Genomic DNA, 22,243 nt, shown 5'->3' on the forward strand with positions numbered 1-22,243 from the left:
GGGGGACTGGGTCTAACAGGATTTATCTTGGAAAGAGCTGGTGCAGGATCAAATGACCTCCTTCTGTGCTGTAATATTCCATGATTCTGTGATAAATAGACATCGTGGTAAAGTCTGCTAGACGTATAGACATTTACAGCACAGAAGGAGGCCATACAGCCCACTGTGTCTGGTCAACAAAGTTCTAACTACACTAATCCTATTTTCCAGCGCTTGGCCCATAGCCCTGGAGGCTAGGGCAACGCAAGTGAATATCTAAATACTTCTTAAATGTTCCGAGAGTTTCTGACTCAACCACCCTTTCAGGCAGTGAGTTCCAAGTGTTAATACAGATGTTTAGCAGAGTTTGGTCAAATGGTGACTTCCATTGTAATCTATTACTGTGGGTGAGTGAGTTTCCCTGAATTGTCTGTCTTTGTGACACCACTTGTTTCGATGCTTCAACGTTTCGATGGATTTCAGAATTTCTGCTTGTAAAGTATGCAATTCTCCGGTCTGCAAGCAGAATAAATAGATGTTCTATGTCTGATTCGCTACAAGTTCCTGTAAATACTTTCTCATTCAAAAGATATGACTTCTTTTTCAATGTGGAGCACCATCCAGTTGTACGGATTCCACAGGTATCGTTGGTAGGCCAGGTGTTGCTGCAGTGGGACATCTGGCTGTACCAGTTGTTTGAATTTTCCTCCACCCTACAGCTCAAGTATTTTTGCACTGTAACTTGCCAGGAGTGTGAGCTGGTAATGGTACAGTGAGGGCAATGAGACATCTGGGACCTCAGGGAACTAATAACAGGATCAACTGTCTACCTCCTTAACCAGTTTGATGCTGGACATACATCAGCTGTTCCCTCACTGTCACTAGGTCCAAAACCTGGAGCTCCCTCTAGAGCAGTAACATGGAACCAGGGGGGAGCTGAGGTCTTTTTTTCACACACTGAGAGTTCTTGTAACTATACCACATGGGCTGCAGTGGTTCAAGAAGGTGTCTCACCACCAACTTCTCAAAGGCAATTAGGGATGGGTAATAAATGTCAACCTTTCCAGTGATGTTAATATCCCAAGAATGAACTAATAAAAATATGTTTGCAGATCTTGCCGTCTTTCAAAACAGTGCAGAGCCCAAAATAGATACAAGTTCCATGGGTATGAAATAAACAGAATCAATTTTGTGAAATTTATTCATTCATAGGATGTGGGCATCGCTGGCTGGGCCAACATTTATTGCCCATCCCTAATTGCCCTTGAGGAGGTGGTGGTGAACTGCCTTCTTGAACCACTGTAGGGACACCCACAGTGCTGTTAGGGAGGGGGTTCCAGGATTTTGACCCAGCAACAGTAAAGGAACGGCGATATATTTCCAAGTCAGGGTGGTGAATGGCTTGGAGGGGGACTTCCAGGAGGTGGTGTTCCCATTTATCTGCTGCCCTTGTCCTTCTAGATGGTAGAGGTCCTTCAGGGTAGGAAATCTGCTGTCTGTGGTAATTATGGTTTCATGTAATGTGTAGTATACCTTTAAGAAGAATGTTATAAAGGAAAATCACATGATCTTGAGTAACCAATAGAGGAGTAGCATGGGCTACCTCTGTAGTCAGTAGTTAGTAGTCAGAAGAATGGAGATCGGGTGTGATGTAGAAGTACACATGTGTAGCTTCTGAGTACCTTTGTAAAGAAACAGAATGTGTTCCATTTAAGAAGTGTCTGCTGACCTACTCTATCGAAAGTACCAACTCAGTCACCCCGCAACAAGTGTGCAACTGGGATTCACAAGTCCCAACACATCCTCACCTGGTCTGGCCTACATGTGACTCCCGATCCACAGCAATGTGGTTGACACTTAACCGTCCTTAGAAGTGGCCTAGCAAGCCACTCAGTTGTACTAAACCACTAACATTACTACAAATACATTGTAATATAGTTTTTAGAGCAATAATTTTAATATGATGCACAATGAATTATACATTAGGATAAAAAATAATTTATTTGTATTAATGAATAAATATTGACAATGCATAAAGTTTGTTGAACAGCTTAATTTGCGTGTTGTTTTAAATGCTCTCATGGGCTTCAATTTGATGGTGTTGAGGCAGAGATTCTAGGAGTCTGTGACTGAAAGAGCACCAGAGGATGTGACTGCTTGTGAAGGATAGAGAGAACTCAGACTAATATGTTTATTGAGCTAATAGCTTAACTTCATTCCTGTCGTCACCAGAGAGCGTGTTCTCTGACTGAGCAACAATCATCAAAGTGTGAGTCTAGCAGACCGAGAATGTGTTTGAGGGATGTTGGGCAGGAGATCGGAGATGGAAACTAGGACAGCTTCCTCTTGTGTAAAGTATCCCTGCTTCCCCCTTGGACCATCATTGGGTTATCACTGCAGAGGGAGGGCTGTCAGTACCTACACCTGACAGATCACCCCAGCACCTTGGTGCCCCCAAACAGAACATTACACCTGCTTGTGGAAGGCCCAGACTGGATACCTGAATGTTAAAGTGTTCTGCAACCAGCCTCAAAAGCGATCAGCTGTTGCCAGTAAAGCAGTCTTTCTGGAAAATTCGTCATTCCCCTGCCTCAAATTTCACTCAACGCCTTGGAGTATTCCTGGACTGATGTCGTCAGACAGCTTTCAGTAGCAGGAACCCTGTGAGGGTTTTATTTTTAAACCCAGGAACAGCATGACGCCTGCCACATCCTCCAGATCAGCTAACTCACAGCAACTAGGAATCAAACCCTGGGCCTCACAGCTCAGCCTCACTTGGTCTGGTTTCTGGAAGGGTGATATCACAGTGATTGGGAACAGGTTTCAACCTGGAGTGGCTGAATCTCCCTTTCCCCGGGCAAGTAATCTGTGATAAACTAACTGGAACCCTAAACCAGGGAAACACATCTGGAAACAGGCTGCTGTGGGTGGACAGATTGCTGTTTGGAGGGGATATGCAGAGTATAATCGTTATTTAAACATTAGCTTATTAAAAGTTGCTGCATTGAATTAAAATAACGCAGGCCACAGATTGTTACAGGTGATGCTCAGTTATGTGTACAATTATGAAAATACACAGCATTTAAACGGTGACATGGACACACAGAGTTCTCTTCCAGGTTGATTCTTGGTGTTAATCGGGTTTCACCAAAGCGCGATGCTGTTCATTAATAAGAGCACCACTTTACCAATGGTCATTGGCATAAGTCACAGAGGAGGTCAAACTCTTGCCTGTATGGAACATTTGCTGTACATTGTTTTTGATCTCTGGCATCTGCAAACAAATGTAATCACTGTCACAACGTTGAACATAAAACTGCAGAATTTTTACACCACATGAAGGAGGCCATTCAGTCCATCACATTTGGCTTGTTGCTAGGTGCTATCCCAAATATGAATCTCACTGTCTCGCTTCCTCCCGCAATCCTGCATCTTCCATGGATTCATATGCTTATTCAAAATTTTTTCTTGCAAGCTGCAACTGTCTGCCTGAAGCATTCCTAGCAGCAAAGCATTCCATGCTCCATCTTAGCAATACAACGGTTCCTTCCCCATTCTCTCACTTCATTCCCTTACTGAGCATTTTAAAACAATGGCCAATTCTGCACATCAATTAGAAATTAGCAAAAAGCCAGAATGGAAAATGAACTGCATAAAACATGTCCTAATGTCCCTTCGCGAAGAACCAGTCAATGAATCATTTATAATCCAACAACTTGCATTTATACCAACACATTTGAGGTGGTGGGACATCCCAAGACACTTCACAAGAGCGTAATCAGCCAAACATTTGGTACTGGGGCCACTTAAGGAGTTTTAGGACAAATGACCACAAACTTGATCAAAGAGGTGTTAAACAGAACCTTAAAGGTAGAGAGGTGGAGAGGTTTCGGGAGAGAATTCCAGTGCTTAGGGCCCAGGCAGCTCAAGGCAATGGTGGAGCAATTAAAATCGGAGATGCGAAAGAGGCTAGAATTAGAGGAGCGTGGAAATCTTGGAGGGTTGTAGGCCCTGTCTACTCTCTCAAGTGGATAGAAGAGGTCCTATGGCCACTATTTTGCAGAAGAGCAGGGAAGCAGTGTCCTTGGCCAAGATTGATCCTTCATCTAACATCACTAAAAATAATTGCATTAACTGGTCATTATGACATTGATGTCTGTGGGAACTTGCTATGGGCAAAATTAACTGCAACATGACTACATTTCAAAAGGTACTTCATTGGCTGTGAAAAGCTTTGGGGCCTCCTGAGATTGTGAAAGGCACTATAAAAATGCAAGTTCTTCCTAGGTTTGACAACGGTTAGCTCCTTTAATGTGAGCTTTATTTCATCACTGAGCTTACCTGTTTCGACAACAGTAATAAAGAAGAGCAATGAGTCCACTGAAGAACAATCCAATACCAATTCCAACGGTGATGTACAAGTATCGTTCTGACTCCTGCGCTGTGTGAGACGGTAGTGTTAAATGCTGGCACCTCTCTCCCATGTATCCTGCCTTGCAACTGGAGGAGCAAACACAAGATTCATCCACTTTAATTTTGAAAACCAGAGCGCCCTTTGTTTAATTAATCTGATTTAGTTTGGAAGTTATTAGTTGGTGCAAGTCATAAGGAAAAGCAGGAGGCCAATCAACCCCTCGAGCTCATTCCAAAGCTCAGTGAGAGTGAGATCATGACTGATCTGCATCTTAGCTTCATCTACCTGCGTTTGTTCTGTAACCCTTAATACCTTTCCCCAACAAAAACCTATCAATCTCAGTTTTGAAATTTTCACTTGACTCCCAGCCTCAACCGAGGAAAGAGTTCCAGATTTCCTCTCCCCTTTGTGTGAGGAAGTGCTTCCTGACATCACCCCTTAATGGCCTGGCTCCAATTTTAAGGTTCTACCCCCTTGTTCTGGGCTCCCCCACACCAGAGGAAATAGTTTCTCTCCGTTGACTCTATCATATACTTCAGTCACATACTTCAACTGAATTAAACACCCCAATTAGATCACCTCTTAATCTTTTCTTACTCGGTGGAATGAAAGCCAAGTCTGTGCAACTTGAATTCATTATTTAACCCTTTTGGCCCTGCGATCATTCCGGTGAATCTGAATGGCACCCCCTTCAAAGTTCAGTATCTTTCCTGAGGTGCGACACCCGGTGCTGAATGGGGTCTGACCAGAGCTCTGGGCAGCTGATTAAAAAGGTGATCCAGTTTTTCTTGACACAAGCCATTCCTGGGAACTTAGAATGTCACTAGACACATGTTACACGTTAGGTGGTGAAATGTGGGATAAAATGATAAAACTATAAACAAACTCAGTATTCCAAAGGGAATGAAGTTCATCGGTTGTTCTGCGTTTTTAATACCGTCTGTAACGCACCGGCAACACATTTCCACTTGCAGGACATTACAAAGCTGACAATCTATCAGACAAAAATTTGATACAAATGCGACGGCCCGGGTTTTGTGGTGGTAATGACAATGAAACTGTTAGGGTTCAATTTTGTTACATCTCTGCAACTGACAGCAACTTCTAGGGGCAAATAACACAGAAATAACACAGAAGTTGTTCTGCACTTCTCCAGAGGGTGTGCTGATGAGGTTTCACTGCAGACTGCAAGCAATGGGAAGCTAATGCAATAAATGAGAACTTTCAGTCTTAAGCTACAGTCTCACTATAAAGTTAAACCTTGGGGAATGAGGTGGCTTTTTAATGGAGTATCAGCTTCATAATTACTGCTTAACACCCTCATTGGTCCTGAAAAACTAATTTTTTTACTATTTGGGGAATGTTAAATTTCTCCATTGTGATAAAAATGCATATACTTTTAAAATAATTTAAACTGCTGTAAAAGTTTGGAACTTTATCTTAGCTTCTTTCTTAATCCAATCATAATCGTTACCTGAAAATGTAAAGTAAAAGTGAAGGATATTAAGTATTTTTAACCTCTAGTTTGCCACCTGTGACAATACTTCAATGTCATTGGTAAAAGCGAAGGATATTAAGTATTTTTAACGTCCAGTTTGCTGCCTGTGACAATACTTCAATGTCATTGGTTGGTTACCCTGCTTGGTTACGTCACTGCAGCAGCGTACCCGGAGATGCCCCTAACTGGGCGCCAGATTCAAACTGCCACCAGGAAAGGGGAAATCTACACCTCAGAGATTGCTAGATCTTAACTTCAAGGTCAGCAGCGAGCACGTTTCTTTCACTTCTGATCACAAAATGTAGGCCATTAACTAGTCAGCTACAATTAACAGGAATATAAACTACAAAGGACTAAATAACATTGTTTGACAGTAGTGTTTGAAAATACCCAAGCAGCACAAAGACACAATTCACTACCTCACCACCACACACTGCCATAGAGTGGTGGGTTCTAGGCTTCCTCCTGCCACTGAATTCCCTATCTCGGTCATGCTGTCATGGAGAGGAGCCAAACATAGAAGATATTCATTTATTCTTATAGCACAGAAGTAGGCCATTCAGCCCATTGTGCCTGTGCTGGATCTATGAAAGAGCTATCCAATTCGTCCCACTCCTCCTACTCTTTTTCCATAACCATGGCCGGAATTTTAGATCCCCATTCCCAATGCGATGGGGCTGTAAAATGTGGCGAACCATTCGAAGTGCCACTGACTTCGGTGGGAGTGTAAAATCCTGCTGCAGTAAAATTCCGCCCGTAAAACCTTTCCCCCTTCAATTATTTATCCAATTCCCTTTCGAAAGCTCATATTGACTCTGCTCCCGTGACCCTTTCAGACAACGCTTTCCAGATCGCAACAACTCACCATGTAAAACAAAACAAAAAAAAACTCATCTCTCCTCTGCTTCTTTTGCCAATTATTGTAAATCTGTGTCCTCTGGTTACTGACCCTCCTGCCGGTGAAAACAGTGCTACTGTCCGGCCACCTTCAGAGTCTGGCCAATATTTTTCCATAAAGAAGGAAGAGAGTGGACAGAGATTGGGAGAAAGCTTTGTCACTCAATGTTTCCTCTCCTGTCCTCTGAGCAACACTGATGGAGTCCTGGGGAGAGAGCAGCTTTCCTGGAAGCCTATCACAGTCTGACTAAATGTCACAGCTTAACTTAAAAATCAAAAATGTGAAGCAAAGGAGTAAATGCCTCCAAACTGGATTGGCTACGTGATCGTGGGATGGGATTTGAGTTAGCTAACCAGTGCTTTCTACAGCGGAGATGTATTGCTCGCTGGCAACCGGCTTTACTTGTGGCCTTGTGGTGTTTCAGGCTGGATCTGCAGCATTTGAATTGCTTTTTGCTTCAAACACCATCACCCTAACCTATAAAGCGTAGTGAAGTGAAGCTCATGGCAAAGGCTGGGTCCTGCAGACTGCAGAGTATCGTGAGGGTGGAGAGTATATTAATGGGTGGCTATTCGCAGAGCAAGGCACAGAATTTCCTGAGATGTGCCCCCAATGAACCCCACACCCCACTGAGCTGGCCTGAGAGCTGGGTTTAAATTCAATCCAGAAAAATAAAATAACTTGTATTTCTATAGCACCTTTCTTGACCTCAGCACCTCCCAAAGCATTTTACAACCAATGAAATACTTCTAGAGCACAGTCACTTTTGTAACGTAGGAAACATGGCAGCCAATTTATGCACGGCAAGATCCCACAAATGGTAACGTTATAAATGACCAGATAATCCATTTTTAGTCACGTTGGTTGAGTAACTACACCAGGCAGAATGCCCCCACTCTTCTCCCAGTCCTGGCCATTCACCTGAGAGATGGGGCCTCAGTTTAACATCTCTTCCAAAGGCAGCACCTCCAATAAAGAATAAAGGTACCATTCCTATAATGAATATTGTAGGGTATTTATACTGAGGGCTAAGTGTACAGAAAACCACAGCTGAAAGTGCACTCTCGGCTTAGGGCATCCCTCCCCCTCACCGCCCACACAGGGAGCGCATGAGGCCTCCTGGCTGACTTCACGCTGGGTGGGCCTTAATTGGCCTGCCCACACAAAATGGCGCCCCCCTCACTCCCTCCCCCCGCGATTGGGGGGTGCCAATCGGAAGGCCAGCCACCGGCGCCTGCTCCCGCAAATACACCCCCGACGGGGCGAAAATATTCCCCAATGTCTGGATTTTAAAATGATCATCTTTGTTTTTAAGTTTCTCCACAGGCTCACTCTTCCCCATCTCTATATCCCTCCTCCAGCCCCACAAAACTCCAAGATCTTGCACCCGCCGCAGCTCTGGCCTCTTGCACATCCCCAATCATTCCATCATTTGGGGTTTGCCTTCAGTTACCAAGGCCTAAACTCTGGAATTCCCTTTCCAAACCTTGCTCCACACTCTTAAGATGTTCCTTAAAATGACCCCTTTGACCAATCTTTTGGTGACCTCTTCTAGTACCTCTTCATGGGACTCGGTATCAAATTTTGTTTTAGTAACACTCCTGTGAAGATTTTTTTTATGTTTCTGGCACGAAATGCAAATTGACAGGGTGCAGAGGAGATTTCTCAGCATGGTTCCAGGGTTGAGGGAATTTAGCTACAAGGGGAGGTTAAGAATCTGGGGCTGTTCCCTTTGGAGCAAAGGAGATTGAGGGGAGATTTGAAAGAGGTGTACAAGATGATGGCAAGTTTAGATAAAGTTGACAGAGGAAAGCTGTTCCCATTATCTGATGGTGCAAGGATCAGGAGGCACAGGTTTAAGGTTTTGGGCAAGAGATACAGGGGGGGATGTGAGGATGAACTTTTTATGGAGCGAGGGGTAATGGCCTGGAACTTGCTCCCTACGAAAGTGGTGGAAGCGGAGACAATCAATGATTTCAAAAGGAAATTGGATGGATACTTGAAGGAAATAAACTTAAAGCGCCTTAGGGAGGGTGGGGGTATGGAGTCGGGGTTGGGGGGGGTGGTTGCGGTTGGATGGGACTGACAGCATGGCTCTATAGAGAGCTGGTGTGGACTAAATGGGCCAAATGGTCTCCTTCTGTGCTGTTATGACTCTATAAGTTGCTGTTGTTCAGGTATACTGTTGGGGGAAACATATCAATGACCTATACTATCCTCCTCAGCTCAACGTCTTTTATTATGTTTGTGACTCATGGCCTGGCACTCTTACTTTAAGTACCTCATGTCTGAAGACACGAGACTAGGATGTTTGTGTGACACCAAAACATTCCAAATTCATTGGGCCCAATCAGGACAACACAAATGCCTCTGAATCAGATTGTGGGTTCCAACCTCACACACATGAATCTGGCAGACACATGAGTGCAGTGACAAAATAATTGTTGTTTAATCCTCCAGTTGGGACACAGAATCATACAGCAGAGGAAGTGACCATTTACTCATCATGCCAATACCAGCTCTTTGAAAGAGCTATCCAATTAGTCCCACTCTCCTCCCTCTTTCCCCATAGCCCTGGAATTTTTCCTTTCCAAATATTTATCTAATTCCACTTTGAAAGTTACTATTGAATCTGCTTCCACCCCCCTTTCAGGCATCACCTTCCAGATCATAACAACTCGCTGTGTGAAAAAATATTCTCCTCATCTCCCCCTCTGCTTCTTAGACCAATTCACTTCAATCTGTTTCCTCTGTTTACTGACCCTCCTGCTGCTGGGAACAGTTTCTCCTTGTTTATTCTATCAAAACCCTTCATAATTTTGAACAATTATTAAATCTCCTCTTAACCTTCTCATCCCTCAGGTGAACAATCCCAGCTTCTCCAGTCTCTCCACATAACTGATGTCCTGCATCCCCTTGGCACCATCCTAATAAATCTCCTCAGCACCACCTTCAAAGCCTTGACATCCTTCCTAAATTGTGGATCTCGGAACTGGATACGTTTCTCCAGCTGCATCAATACAACATAGTCTGCACCGTCTCTTTAGGAACCTTTGTCAAGTCAGCCAGCTGCTTCTGCATTCCCTATAATTTCCTAGCCATTAATTTTAAATGTGGAGCTTTGAGCAACAGAAACACAAATAAGGAATTCAGGAGTGGCCCCATTCCTGGCACATTGTTTTTGGCCTATTAAAATTAATGGACAGGAAATCACAGGATGTGTATAAATTATTGTGAGTGTTAGTTTGTGAAATAACCCCATGTGTGTTGTTGAAATTGGAAATATAGCTGAAAAGTCACAATTTTCAGGACTATGGTGAAAGGGCAGGGGCTAATTGGATTGATCTTTTAAAGAGCCATCACAGGCAGGATGGGCTGAATAACCTCCTGTCTGCACTGCACTTCATGATATGTCAGTACAACATTAATACCACTGCCATAGCACTAATCCTGTTATCAGCACACTGGAACGACATGAAGATAGTCCATGTCATAATAGATCAGCTGAAATATTTTAAAAGGAATGCACATGTAAATACTAATGATCTCTGGATTATTCCATCTCGAGTCACATTTTTCACTGTCCACTGGTTCTCAGTTTGGTTCACAAAGAGTTTCCCAGGTCACTCAGATCAGTTGCAAAATCCGAGGCTTTGTGAAAGAATCAAACAACACAGGAGGCCATTCAGCCCATCTTACCTGTGCTGACTCCTTGGAAGAGCTAGCCAATTAGTCCCACTACCCACTGCTCTTTCCCCATAACTCGCCTGTTTTTTTCCCCTTTTCACATATTTATCCAATTCCCTTTTAAAAATTACTACTGAATCTCCTTCCACTGCCCTTTCAGGCAACACCATCCAGATCACAACAACTCACCATGGAAAAAATACTCTTCTTATATCTCCTCTGGTTCTTATCTTAAATTTGTGTCTCTCTGGTTACTGACCCTCTTACCAGTGGAAACTGTTTCTCATTAGTTACTCAAATAAAACCTTTTATCAGTTTGAACGCCTCGATTAAATCTCCCCTTAACCTTCTTCTCTCTAAGGAGAACAATCCCAGCTTCTCCAGCCTCTTCACATCAACTGAAGTCCCTCAGCCCTGGAACCGTTCTATTAAATCCTCCTCTGCACTCTCCCAAGGCATTGACAGTTACCCTGCTAGGGCCTGACCAGAGCTTCATAAAGTTTAGCATATTCTATTCTATTTATTCTACTTATGCTCTATTTCTAGCTATTTTATCCATGTTAAAAATCAAGGCCACACCTGCCTATTAAAGGATGTGGAAGAGCAGAGTGTTCTCCCAATTTTATTGTCAATATTCCTTCTTCATTAAGCAACAAAGGCAAATTTAACCGGGCATCCTTCTCATTGCTATCTGTGGGAAGTTGCACTGGGAATTTTCCCTGGTGTTTGACCGAATGGCCAATGCAACAACAGTGTAAATCCCATTGACAGGTCTATCCAGGAATTCCATCAATCGTCCAACGTTCTTCCACCGGTAACTCAGGGGAAGAACAAAGGAATTTCCCGGTACTGGTAAAGGGGAAAATGGTGGTTTTATTTATAATTTTGAAGTAATTGATTGGAGTATGAAGCGGCTTTACAATGTTTCTGAAGAGATGGATGAAGAAAGATCATAGGTTTGGGATGATATGGGCACTTCTTTCATAGACTATATAAAACAGAAACAGGCGTTCAGCCCAACTTTTCCATGATGTACAATGATTACATAACATGTGAATGTAAATCTATATAAGTGTTATATAGAATTTACAACACTAAGAAGGCCATTCGGCCCAACAGGTCTATGTTGGTGTATATGCTCCACACAAGCCTCCTCTCACCACTTTCATCTCACCCTCTCAACATATCCTTATATTCCTTTCTCCCTCAAGTTTTTATCCAGCCTCCCTTTAAATTTCTCTATACCATTCACCTCAACTGCTCCCTGCGGCAGCAAGTTCCACATTCTCACCACTCTCTGGGCAAAAAGAAGTCTCTCCTGAATTCCTGATTTGATTTATAAGTTGACTAGCTCATATTTATGGTCCCTAGTTTTGGACTCCCTCACAACTGGAAACATTTTCTCTACATTTACCCTATCAAAACCTTTCATCATGTTTAAGGCCGCTGTCAGGTCACCCCTCAGTCTTAGCTTTGGAGATTCAGAGGCCTTTTACACTGCAGATCGAGATTATTAATGAGTTGCTTTATTTCAGCCCAGCTGTTTGGGGACTTTTACTAGGGGAGCATGAATTAACTTAATAAAATCTACTTCCATTTTAAGAAAGGTAAATTTATGAGTGATTTTAACCTAAACCACCCATGGGAAACACAGAGGATTGAGTGAAACGCTGGTTTTACATGACACTTGCTTTTCCCTTTAAAGTCAACAAGTCAATATCAGATGGTATTTAAAATACAGGTCCTATCCCTGCACCTGTATCACCACCACTAAATCAATATAGCCCGTTTGATCATTACACATTATCATTTCAATGACTTTGTCAACTCTGATTGGACAGATTCCTGGAGATGGCATCACTTGATCACCTGCCTGCATCTGTCCTGTCTCACATTCTTGCCATTGGTCACCCATCATCAGAACCCACCATTTTCCCACGGCCAATCAGCGACAAGGTTCTTCACTGCTTAGTGTTATAATGTGCCTTTAAGGGATTGCAGCATGACATCACTAGAAAGAAAGTGTGCCATGCAATCCAGTTTTATTTTCAATTTTGCTTTTAAGCGGTATAAAGGAAATATCATGTTTTTCCTAATATTACTGTGGGATACTTTAAAGTAGGCTTATGGGGGCTCTATGTGTGTGACCAATTTAATTAAACTGCAAACAGTCAAACTGTAAGGTTTAGATCATCAAAGGGATTAGGTGTAAACCAGTCATTCTGAAATGGAGAAGGCTAAGCAAGGTGAAGCCCCAGCAGATACAGTGTGAATGGAATTTACATTCAGAGAAGTTGAGAGGTTGTTTGCTGTTCAAAGGGACATGATAAGATGTTTTAAAACTGGTAAGATAAATAAGGCAAAGTTATCAAGTTTATTTTCCTGAAAGTGCTGGCCATAGGGAGAACATGAAAGATTTCTAAATCCTGCGAAAAGTAACTTCCAAAGAAAAGGTGAAACAATGGGATTTACACACCAAAAGGGAGAAAATATATTGAAAGAAAGGTGGGAAGTGGCCATGTGAGATCCTGACTGTGTAAAACAGACCAGTGAAGAAGCAGCCACCAGCCAACCCCAGAGAACGGCTTGCTTGTTCCAGAGTGCAAGGTTTTATTAGAAGCCTTTGAATTCCATTGCTGAGTGAGAAGGAGAGAGAAGCTGTGGGGCAGAATTTTTAAGTCAGCAACTGGGTGCGATCGGTGGGTCTGAGATCAACTGGGGAACAGACTGCCAACGGCGATCGGCCCCCGACTGCAATTTCACACTGGCTGGCTAGTTAACGACCAGCCAGCGTGAAGCGCATGCTGAGTAGCTCAGCACTGCTAGGATTGGCGGAGGGTGGGGGAGGGGATGTGGTGGTTGGGGGGGGGGTGTTGGTGGGCAGAGGCTGATGTCAGCGCAGGGGAGTTCTGACAGAAAGATCCCTGAAGGCAGAGAGCTCCCTCAGGGAGCTGAAGACCTGAGAAGCATTAAATAAAGTTTTTAAAAGAAGGAAAAGAACGTCCAAGCATCACAATCAGTCACCTGAACATATACATGATAGAAATGCTGTCTATAGATATTTATTTTTCTTTCATTTGAAAATGCCCTTAGATGAGGTTTCATGAAAAATGCAAAGGCAACCTGGCCAATTCGCCAACGGTAAGGTTGGACAGGCAATGTAAAATCAGAAACAACTGCACCATTAATGTCCTTAATTGGCCTCTTAATAGTTGGCTGGCACGCTTCCGGCTTTTGCGAGCACGGGGTGACAGCGAGACACTCGCCTGATGTCATCTCCTGTGATTTCACGCCCAATCAGGCCCGCCTGCCAAGCTAAAAATTCTGCCCGTGAAGAACTTCCCTTTATAGCAACAGTGCGAGCTCGTTGTAATATTGCTGGATGTTTTATAAATTAAGAATCTATTTGGAATGCTGCCTGAAAGGAATGTAGCATTGGGAGTCTAGTTAATTAGAAATCTTGTGGGAACAGCTATAGGACTAAATGTAACTGTGTAACTGTAATCTTGTGTGTTTAAGTTTTCTTTTCTTTTGTCAATAAATGTTTTAATTTAATCTTTAAAATCTCTAAAAGTGATAGTGGACTCTTTACTTCTGACTTCAGTGCACAAACCTTCTCATAATATATACAGATCGCAGAATCGTTGTGACAATGTAGCCAAGTTTCCCTTTGGGATTTGTTCAGCCTGGCAAATACCACCTGCCATATCATAACAGCAGAGAAGGCACAGACATCTCTGCCACTGGTGTCTTCATGCCTTGTGCCCGTGTATATCTGCTCTCATATGCCTAGTTTTAATAAATGAACCCACAACATGTTTAGCCAATCCTTTATGAGTGACTAGTGCCTTTATATTATTGTAAAAACACAACACTTAATTGCATGCTACCTGACTCTCATTCAAATAGAACTTTCTTCCCCTAAATTAAAATGCTTAAAGAATCTATTTTTTTTTGATTAAACAGTTCAATTTTTTAGGACTGTTCTTTTCCCAAAGCATCTTGCTACCATCAGTGATTGGCCAGTTAATCTTTAATTCCTGGAAACAGCAGGACAATCCTGATTAACCATCTTTTCCAGTAGGATGTTTTCTCTAAGCTTTAAAGGTGATTTAAAGTAAATTAACATTCTCGTAGACTTACACACACATGCGATATCTGGTGACCTGATCCTCATGGTACCTGCAGTCACCGTTCATACAATAATTTTGGCCACCTTCATAACAGGAATGTTTTACTTCTAGAGCCCTTGGCACATCGGGATTTTCTGTCAAATGGAGAAAACTAAGTTCAAAAATCATCAACAACAATTTGTATTTATATAGCACCTTGAACAGAGTAAAAGATCCTAAGGTGGTTCACAGCACCATTATTAATTTTTTAAAAATCACAATTACAACACAACACTAAGACAGGTAAACAAAAGTTCGATCAAAGAAACAGGTTTTAAGAAGCATCTTCAAGGAGAAGTGGTGGGGAGGAGAGGTTTGCGGTGGGGGGAGTGGGGGGGGATTCCAGTGCTCAGTATCTCAGCTGAAGACACAGCCACCAAGGCTGGAGTGATGGAATTTGGAGACACTCAAGAAGCCAAAATTTGAAGGAGTGCAGTAATCTTGGGGGCTTACAGGACTGGAGGAGGTTACAGAGACAGCAGAGGGCAAGAACATGTAGGAATTTGAAAACAAGGATGAACATTTTAAAATTGGGTCGTCGTTCAGCTGAGGGCCAGTGAAGGTCAGCAAGCACAGGGGAGAGGGGTGAAAAGGATTCGGTGCAAGTTAGATGAGGGCAGCAGGATTTTAGATAACCTCAAGTCTACAGAGGGTGAAAAACAGATGCATTTTTGCACACATAGCTCTACTTTCAGAGGCACTATAGGGATTTGCATTTAAGAGGAAGGATTTATCTAATTCCCTTTGGAAAGTTATTGTTGATTCTAGTTCTACTGCCCTTTCCTGGACCCCCAAGCAGGAGATGACAAAAACCAAACAGGCAATATAAACACTGATTCCAAGTCCTTGGAAGGGAACAGAATAGAGACTGACCACTTTCAGTGCAGTACTGAAGGAGTGCTGCTGTGTCAGAGGAGCCAACATTTGGATAAGACATTAAACTGGGGCTTCATCTGCTCTCAGACAGATGTGAAAGATCCCGTGGTGCTATTTAAAAGAAGAGTCTAGTGTCCAGGCCAATATTTTTATCTCTGAACAACATCAATAAAATATCACGATGCAGTCATTGTCACATTGCTGTCTGCTGACCTTGCTGCATGCGAGTTGGCTGCCACAATTTCCTACCTTACTTCATATCAAAAGTATCTTATTGGCTGTTCTTTGGGGCTTCCTGAGGCTATGAAAGGTGCTTTATAATCACAAGTTCTTTCTTTATTCCTTGAGAGAGTGCCCCAGCAAAGAAGAGACACTCAGAGGCCATACTGGTTAGCCAATCGTAGACTCAGTAAATTAGGGGAAATCAGGGAGTGTGTGCCCAGAATTTCCAGTCCAATGTTCCCTACAAGTGTCACCCCTTGCATTGAGATCCAACTCTGGCAAACTTCTTTTCAATTCATTTATGGGTCGTAGCATCACTGGTAAGATCAGCCTTTATTGCCCTTCAGAAGGTGGTGGTGAGCCGCCTTCTTGAACCGCTGCAGTCCAAGTGCTATTGGAGGAGCTTGGTGAGTTGCTACAGTGCATCTTGGAGGTGAAACACTTCCCTGTTCTTGCTCTTTAAGAAACAATGTGTGACTTACAACATATTTTCTCCGTGCCCACGTACGTCACACTGCCCCATTGCATCATTCTCACAACATTGGCATGTAATTAAAATGACGGAGAGTTTCTGAAGCATGAGGTGTACAGCAAAGAGAACCTTTTAATATCTATCCAAGAATGAAGCCTCATGTTTAAAGCAGCACACGGCTGTAATTGCAAGGTTATAACCACCACAGAGCAAAAATATTTCAACCCTTGAGGCTTACTGAACAATCAGTTCCCTTGAAAGAGAAGGTTGATCTGAATCCCATAGATGGACTTTTAAAATTAGATACATCAGCTTACAATTTTGGTTTATCTACCAGTCCATTCCTTATCCCTTTCGATCTGTGCAACCTCCTCCAGCCCCGCCTTCCGATATCTCTGCATTCCTCTAATTCGGGACTCTTGAGCGTCCCTGATTTCCATTGCTCCACCATTAGCAGCTGTTCTTTCAGCTGCCTGGGCCCTAAGCTCTGAAATTCCCTCTCTAAACTTCTACTCCTCCCCACCTCTCTCTCCTCCTTTAAGATGCTCCTTAAAACTTAACTTTTAGACCAAGTTTTTGGTCATCTATCCTAATATTTCCTTCTATGGCTTGGTGTAATATTTGACAAGCTTTCCTGTTATGTGTCTTGGGCTGCTTTACAGGCACAATAGGAAAGCAAGTTGTTGTTATTGTTGATGCTACTCATCATCAAGGAATGCAATTATCATATAACACTTCTATAAATATCATTAGTCAGCCATCAGCTAATGGTGCTTTCCCACAACATGGGACAATTGACCTGAAAATGTTATCAGCAGAGACACTCCCAGCATCTGCTTGGTCTGGTAGTAGCATGTGAAGGGCTAAATCAGCTAGGTTTATATTATCTTCTGCCAATCGCTGAGTTCAGTTCAATTTAGCACATCCACTTGTTTTTCTAACAATTCTGATGAACAACTTTGATCTCTAATGAGTGGAAGGAAGATACAGAATTTTTCCAAGCAGGTCCATTTGGTCTTACTGGCCACATAAACATAGGAACATAGGACTTAGGAGCAGGAGTTGGCCATTGCGCCATTCAATAAGATCATGGCTGATCTGGTCATGATTTCAACTCCACTTTCCTGTCTGCCCCTTCCATAACCCTTAACTCTCTTGTCTATCAAAAATCTGTCTAACTCAGCCTTGAATATATTCAGTGACCCAGTCTCCACTGCTCTCTAGGGAAGAGAATTCCACAGACTAACGATCCCCTAAGAGACAAAGTTTCTCCTTATCTCAGTCTTAAAAGGAGACCTTTTATTCTTGAACTGTGTCCCCTAATTCTAGTCTCCCCCACCCTACTTCATCTCACCCTATCCGCACATCTTTCTATTCCTTTCTCCCCCACGTGTTTATCTAGCGTCCACTTAAATGTATCGACACTATTTACCTCAACCGTTCCCTGTGGTAGCGAATTCCATATTCTCGCCACTCTCTAGGTAAAGATGAACCCTGAAGGTCCTGTGTATTTTTTGTGACATGTCTTTACTTTAAATATAGTAATACATTGCTGCTACTTATACCCGCTCAAAGAAAACATTTCCCTTTGAATCCAGGTGAGTAGAATGTTTCCTCTTCTATGGCCATTTCAGGGATCTGAGCTGACCTTGCAAAACTACCCACGATGCACACTGATTATGTAAAGGTTGATTCCTATGGGACATGTTGTATTGGAAATAAGGGAAAACAACGATAGAATCGTTCGCACTTGCACAAAAAAACAGAAAGATTTGCATTTATATCGCACTTTTCACCACCTAAGGACATCCCAAAGCACCTTACAGCCAATGATGTAGGAAACTCAGCAGCCAATTTGCGCACAGCAAGATCCCACACACAGCAATGTGATAATGACCAGATTGCCTGTTTTAGTGAAAAAAATACAAAATGCTGGAAATACTTTGCCGGCCTGACAGGGGTCGTTGAGCTAAAATGTTAACTTTTGTTTTTCTTGCTACAGAAGCTGCTGCGCATTTCCAGCATCTGCAGTTTCTGCTTTTTACTGTCTCCAGTGATGTTGGTTGGGGGATTAAATACCAGCCAGGACCCCAGAGAAAACTGCTGTGCTCTTCTTTGGAATAGCGCCATGGGATCTTTTACATTCACCTGAGCGGCAACTGGGGTTCCAGTCACATCTCATCTGAAAGACAGCAGGTCTGACAGTGCAGCACTCCCTGCAGTACTGCACTGGGAGTGTTGGCCTAGATTTTGTGCTCAAGCCCCTGAAGTGAGGTTTGAAGCCGTGACCTTCTGACTTGCGGGAGGTGTTGGTTAGCTCAGTTGGTTAGATAGTGGGGCAGAATGATACCAATGGCATGGCTTCAATCTCCATACTGGCCACAGTAGTTCATGAAGGCCTGACTTTTCATTTTACTCAATGCTTGTGGAGTGATGCCCTTCAAGCTGCATAACCAATTGTCTCTCTGTAATGGAGAGAGAGCTCTATGGTCCTTTGTGGACTGAGGCTATTGATTCAGAGGCCAGAGTGCTAACCCCTGAGTATCAACAGATCAAACCTACACGTTTCCTTATTTAATAGGATCAAATTATTGATCATGTCAGTATGTGCAGTAGTAAGCAGCCTTGGTAAGTAAGCAGTGGATTGTTATGGAACTAATTTAAGTGTAATGAAAGGGGATTGTGTGTCCTAACTATATGCAGTATTTAGAGTGGCTCTCCGTTACAGGCAGCTTTTCAAAGAATTAAAATTGTATCTGTGCAATGTAAAAGTTATGAATTTTGATGTTTACACCAGACTCTTGCCACTGAAGCAAAGTTAGCGGATTGCAGTCTAAAGCTTGACTGTAATTTCAAATCTACCTTTGTGTTCCGACATGATAGTTTCCAGGGCATCTGATGTGTTTTGAGACACGTTGAAAGTGTGGAGAGGTTCTGTGATGGGCAGTTGAGTGTGTTCACTTGTGGCTGTAGCCAGGGCAAGAATTGCTAGCAAATCACAAAACAATAGTATTAGCATCACACACATACCGAGGTTCCATTGGCACCAACATGGACTTATAAAGGTGACAGGATTTTCTATTCCAATCCTTTTATGGGCATCATTCCATGTTTAAACACTCTGTGAACTGAAACTCTGCTGCCCATATCCTAACTCGCAGCAAGTCCCATTCACCCATCACCCCCTGTGCTCACTGATCTACATTCACTCCTGGTCCAGCAACACCTCGATTTTGAAATTCTCACCCTTGTGTTTAAATCCATCCAAACCTTTGTAACCTCCTCCAGACCTGCTACCTAAACAAGGAGCTAATAAATCCATTCAGGAAAGACTCCTTTACCCAGAGAGTAGTGAGAATGTGGAACTCACTACCACAGGGGGTGGTGGAAGCAAATAGTGTAGATGCATTTAAGGGGAAGCTGGATAATCACATGAGAAAGAAAGGAATAGAAGGATATGGTGATAGAGTGAGATGAAGAGAGGTGGGAGGACACTTATGTGGAGCATAAACACTGAATAGACCAGTTGGGCATGATGCCTGGTTCTGTGATGTACGCTCAATATAATTCTACGTTACCACCCCAGATCTTTGTGTTTCTCCAATTCTGGCCTTTTGCGCATCCCCCACTTCCTTTGCCCAACCGTTGGTGGCTGTGCTTTCAGCTGCCTGAATCCAAAGCTCTGGGCCAGGGGCGGGCCTGAAACACCGGTGCGTAAAATGACGCCTGATGACATCGGGCGTGAGTCCCGACATCACTGCACTGTTTTGTTGGGTGGGCCCGCGCCAGAGTTGGCTGTGCGCCCACCGATAATTGATAGGCCTATGAAGTCAATTAACAAAGTAATTGATGTCAAATTTACGCTGCCCGTCCAACCTTACAGCTGATGGGCAGGAAAAAAGGCCTTTTTTTAGGGAACCTCAACCATGAGTAGCATGAGATTTCCTAAAGCATTTATGAATTAAATAAAAAAAATTTCCGAAAAATAAAAACATGTCACATGAGGGGACAAGTTTCATTAAATTCTTGTTCCATTTATTTATTATTTTCTAAAGTGCTTCAATCTCCCTGAGGCAGCACCTTTAACCTAATAAAATATCCCTGGGTGCTTCACAAGAACGATTATAAAACAAAATTTGGCATTAAGCCACATAAGGAGATATTGGACAGATGGTCAAAGAGTCACATTGAAGTGTGTCTTAAAGTTGGAAGGAGCAGTAGAAAGAAAGAGTGAAAACAAGAAAGACTTGCATTTATATAGCACCTTTCACCATCTCAGGACCATCCCAAAGTCCTTTTGGTTCTGAGTTACAATATGGTGATGTATGAACACAGCAGTCTCCCATCAACAGCAATGTGACATCATAATGTGTTTTTGCAAAGTTGATTGAGGGATGAATATTGAACCCAGGACACTGGGGTGAGCTCTCTGCTGTTCATCGAAATAGTGGCTGCGGGATCTTTAGCGATCATCTGAGAGGGCAGATGGGACCTCGGTTTAATGTCTCATCTGAAGACGCCTCCTCCAACGGTGCAGCGCTCCCTCAGTACTGCACTGGAGTAATCAGCTGAACTTTGTGCCCTACACTAAGATTTGAACCCACAACCTTCTAACTGCACTGCATGATTTACCTGAGGATACTCTGGCCATGAAGTTGGCGGCAACAATGAGAGAAGTCCTTTACTAGGCACATTAATTCTGGCATCACCTGATTCCTATTGTATTTAAATGAACAACAGATGTTCTCAATTATTCACAACCTAACTGGAATGTTCAGAACCACTCATTCAAGAATGGAATTGAATTCATAGAATCTTATTTCAAAGAAGGAGGCCATTCACCCCGCCACTCCTGTGCTGGCTCTTTGAAAGAGCTGTCCAATTAGTTCCATTGCCTTGTTCTTTTCCTATAGCCCTGCAAATGTCTCCTTTTTAAGTATTTATCCAGTTCCATTTTGAAAGGTCCTAATGAACCTGCTTCCACTGCCCTTTCAGGCAGCACATTCCAGATCACAACTCACTGTGTTAAAAAAAAATCTCCTCGACTCCCCCTCTGATTCTTTTGCCAATTATCATACGCCTGTGTCCCTCTGGTACTGATCCTCCTGAGAGTGGAAACACTTCCTCATTATTTGCTCTATTAGAACCCTTCATCATTTTGAACACCTCTATTAAATCTCCCCTTAACCTTCTCTGCTCTAAGGAGAACAATCCCATAAGACCATAAGACCATACAGCTTCTCCAGTCTCTTCACACAACTGAATTCCCTAATAGCGGGAATTATTTCCAGTCACTCTAATTAGCCTCAGATCACGTTTCCAAATACACACAATAATATTCACGCTCCAAAAACCCAGCCTCACATCATAAGCAGCCGTTTTGCCTTAAAGCACAAACCTGGGATTAAATCCCTTCATTTTGCCCAGAGATTAGGATAAAAATGAGAAGGGCAAGTCTCCACAGTTCTGAACACTTTTGAATTCTCCCTCGCTGACTGGAGCATCAACAGTGTACCGGATTTCGGATTCACACATTTAACAGAGAAGTCTATTGAACTGCAAAATCAAATTAGCCTTACCGTTTATTATGAAGATAGATCCCCCTGTGACAGATTCCATCCTTGAGACCTGCAAAACCTTGCCAACTCACTTTCACTCCAGGCTGTGGAATGCTCCTAAGCTCTGTGTTGTGCTGCTACTTGCTGTTGTGCTCTTATACGTACACTTTGACAGGGCAGCATTACCTGAATTGACGTCAGACCAATAGAAGCAGAACATTGCTGCATGGCTCCAATCCAGGGCCAGAGGCAAGATTCACTTCAGAGCTCAGCCTCTGTGATGACACAGCACCAGGAATTTTCATTTAAATGACAGAGAGCTTCCTTTAACCCGGGGCACAATCTATTAAGTGACCTTTACATGACTATAGCTGGCTAAGGCCAATAATATGTCTCATCAATGGAATTAATTCCTCAGGCAACTCCCACATCGAAGTATTAGTTGACCAACAGGATTATCTCATGTG

The 22,243-nt window shown here is 42.9% G+C and overlaps 1 protein-coding gene across 1 annotated transcript; it reads right to left on the minus strand.

The window, feature by feature from the left end:
- Positions 1-1,917: 1,917 nt before the first annotated feature.
- LOC121282454 (epigen-like) lies at positions 1,918-21,915 on the minus strand. The gene is made up of 5 exons (XM_041196163.1): positions 21,798-21,915; positions 19,081-19,206; positions 14,620-14,743; positions 4,321-4,479; positions 1,918-3,253 (listed from the first exon to the last, which is right to left on the minus strand). Exons 1-5 carry the CDS (start codon positions 21,835-21,837, stop codon positions 3,199-3,201), a joined length of 504 nt encoding a protein of 167 aa, XP_041052097.1. The 5' UTR covers positions 21,838-21,915; the 3' UTR covers positions 1,918-3,198.
- Between the last annotated feature and the right edge of the window lie 328 nt (positions 21,916-22,243).

The sequence above is a fragment of the Carcharodon carcharias genome, chromosome 1, assembly GCF_017639515.1.
Source record: "Carcharodon carcharias isolate sCarCar2 chromosome 1, sCarCar2.pri, whole genome shotgun sequence".
Taxonomy (NCBI): domain Eukaryota; kingdom Metazoa; phylum Chordata; class Chondrichthyes; order Lamniformes; family Lamnidae; genus Carcharodon; species Carcharodon carcharias.

What these genes read in the sequence shown, in the direction of transcription:
- LOC121282454 (XM_041196163.1), bottom strand. Translation starts at nt 21,837, where the DNA reads ATGGAATCTGTCACAGGGGGATCTATCTTCATAATAAACG. An exon ending in ATCTATCTTCATAATAAACG is followed by an intron (nt 19,207 to 21,797) that starts GTAAGGCTAATT and finishes GTGATTTGCTAG; the next exon opens with CAATTCTTGCCCTGGCTACA. An exon ending in TATCATGTCGGAACACAAAG is followed by an intron (nt 14,744 to 19,080) that starts GTAGATTTGAAA and finishes TCCATTTGACAG; the next exon opens with AAAATCCCGATGTGCCAAGG.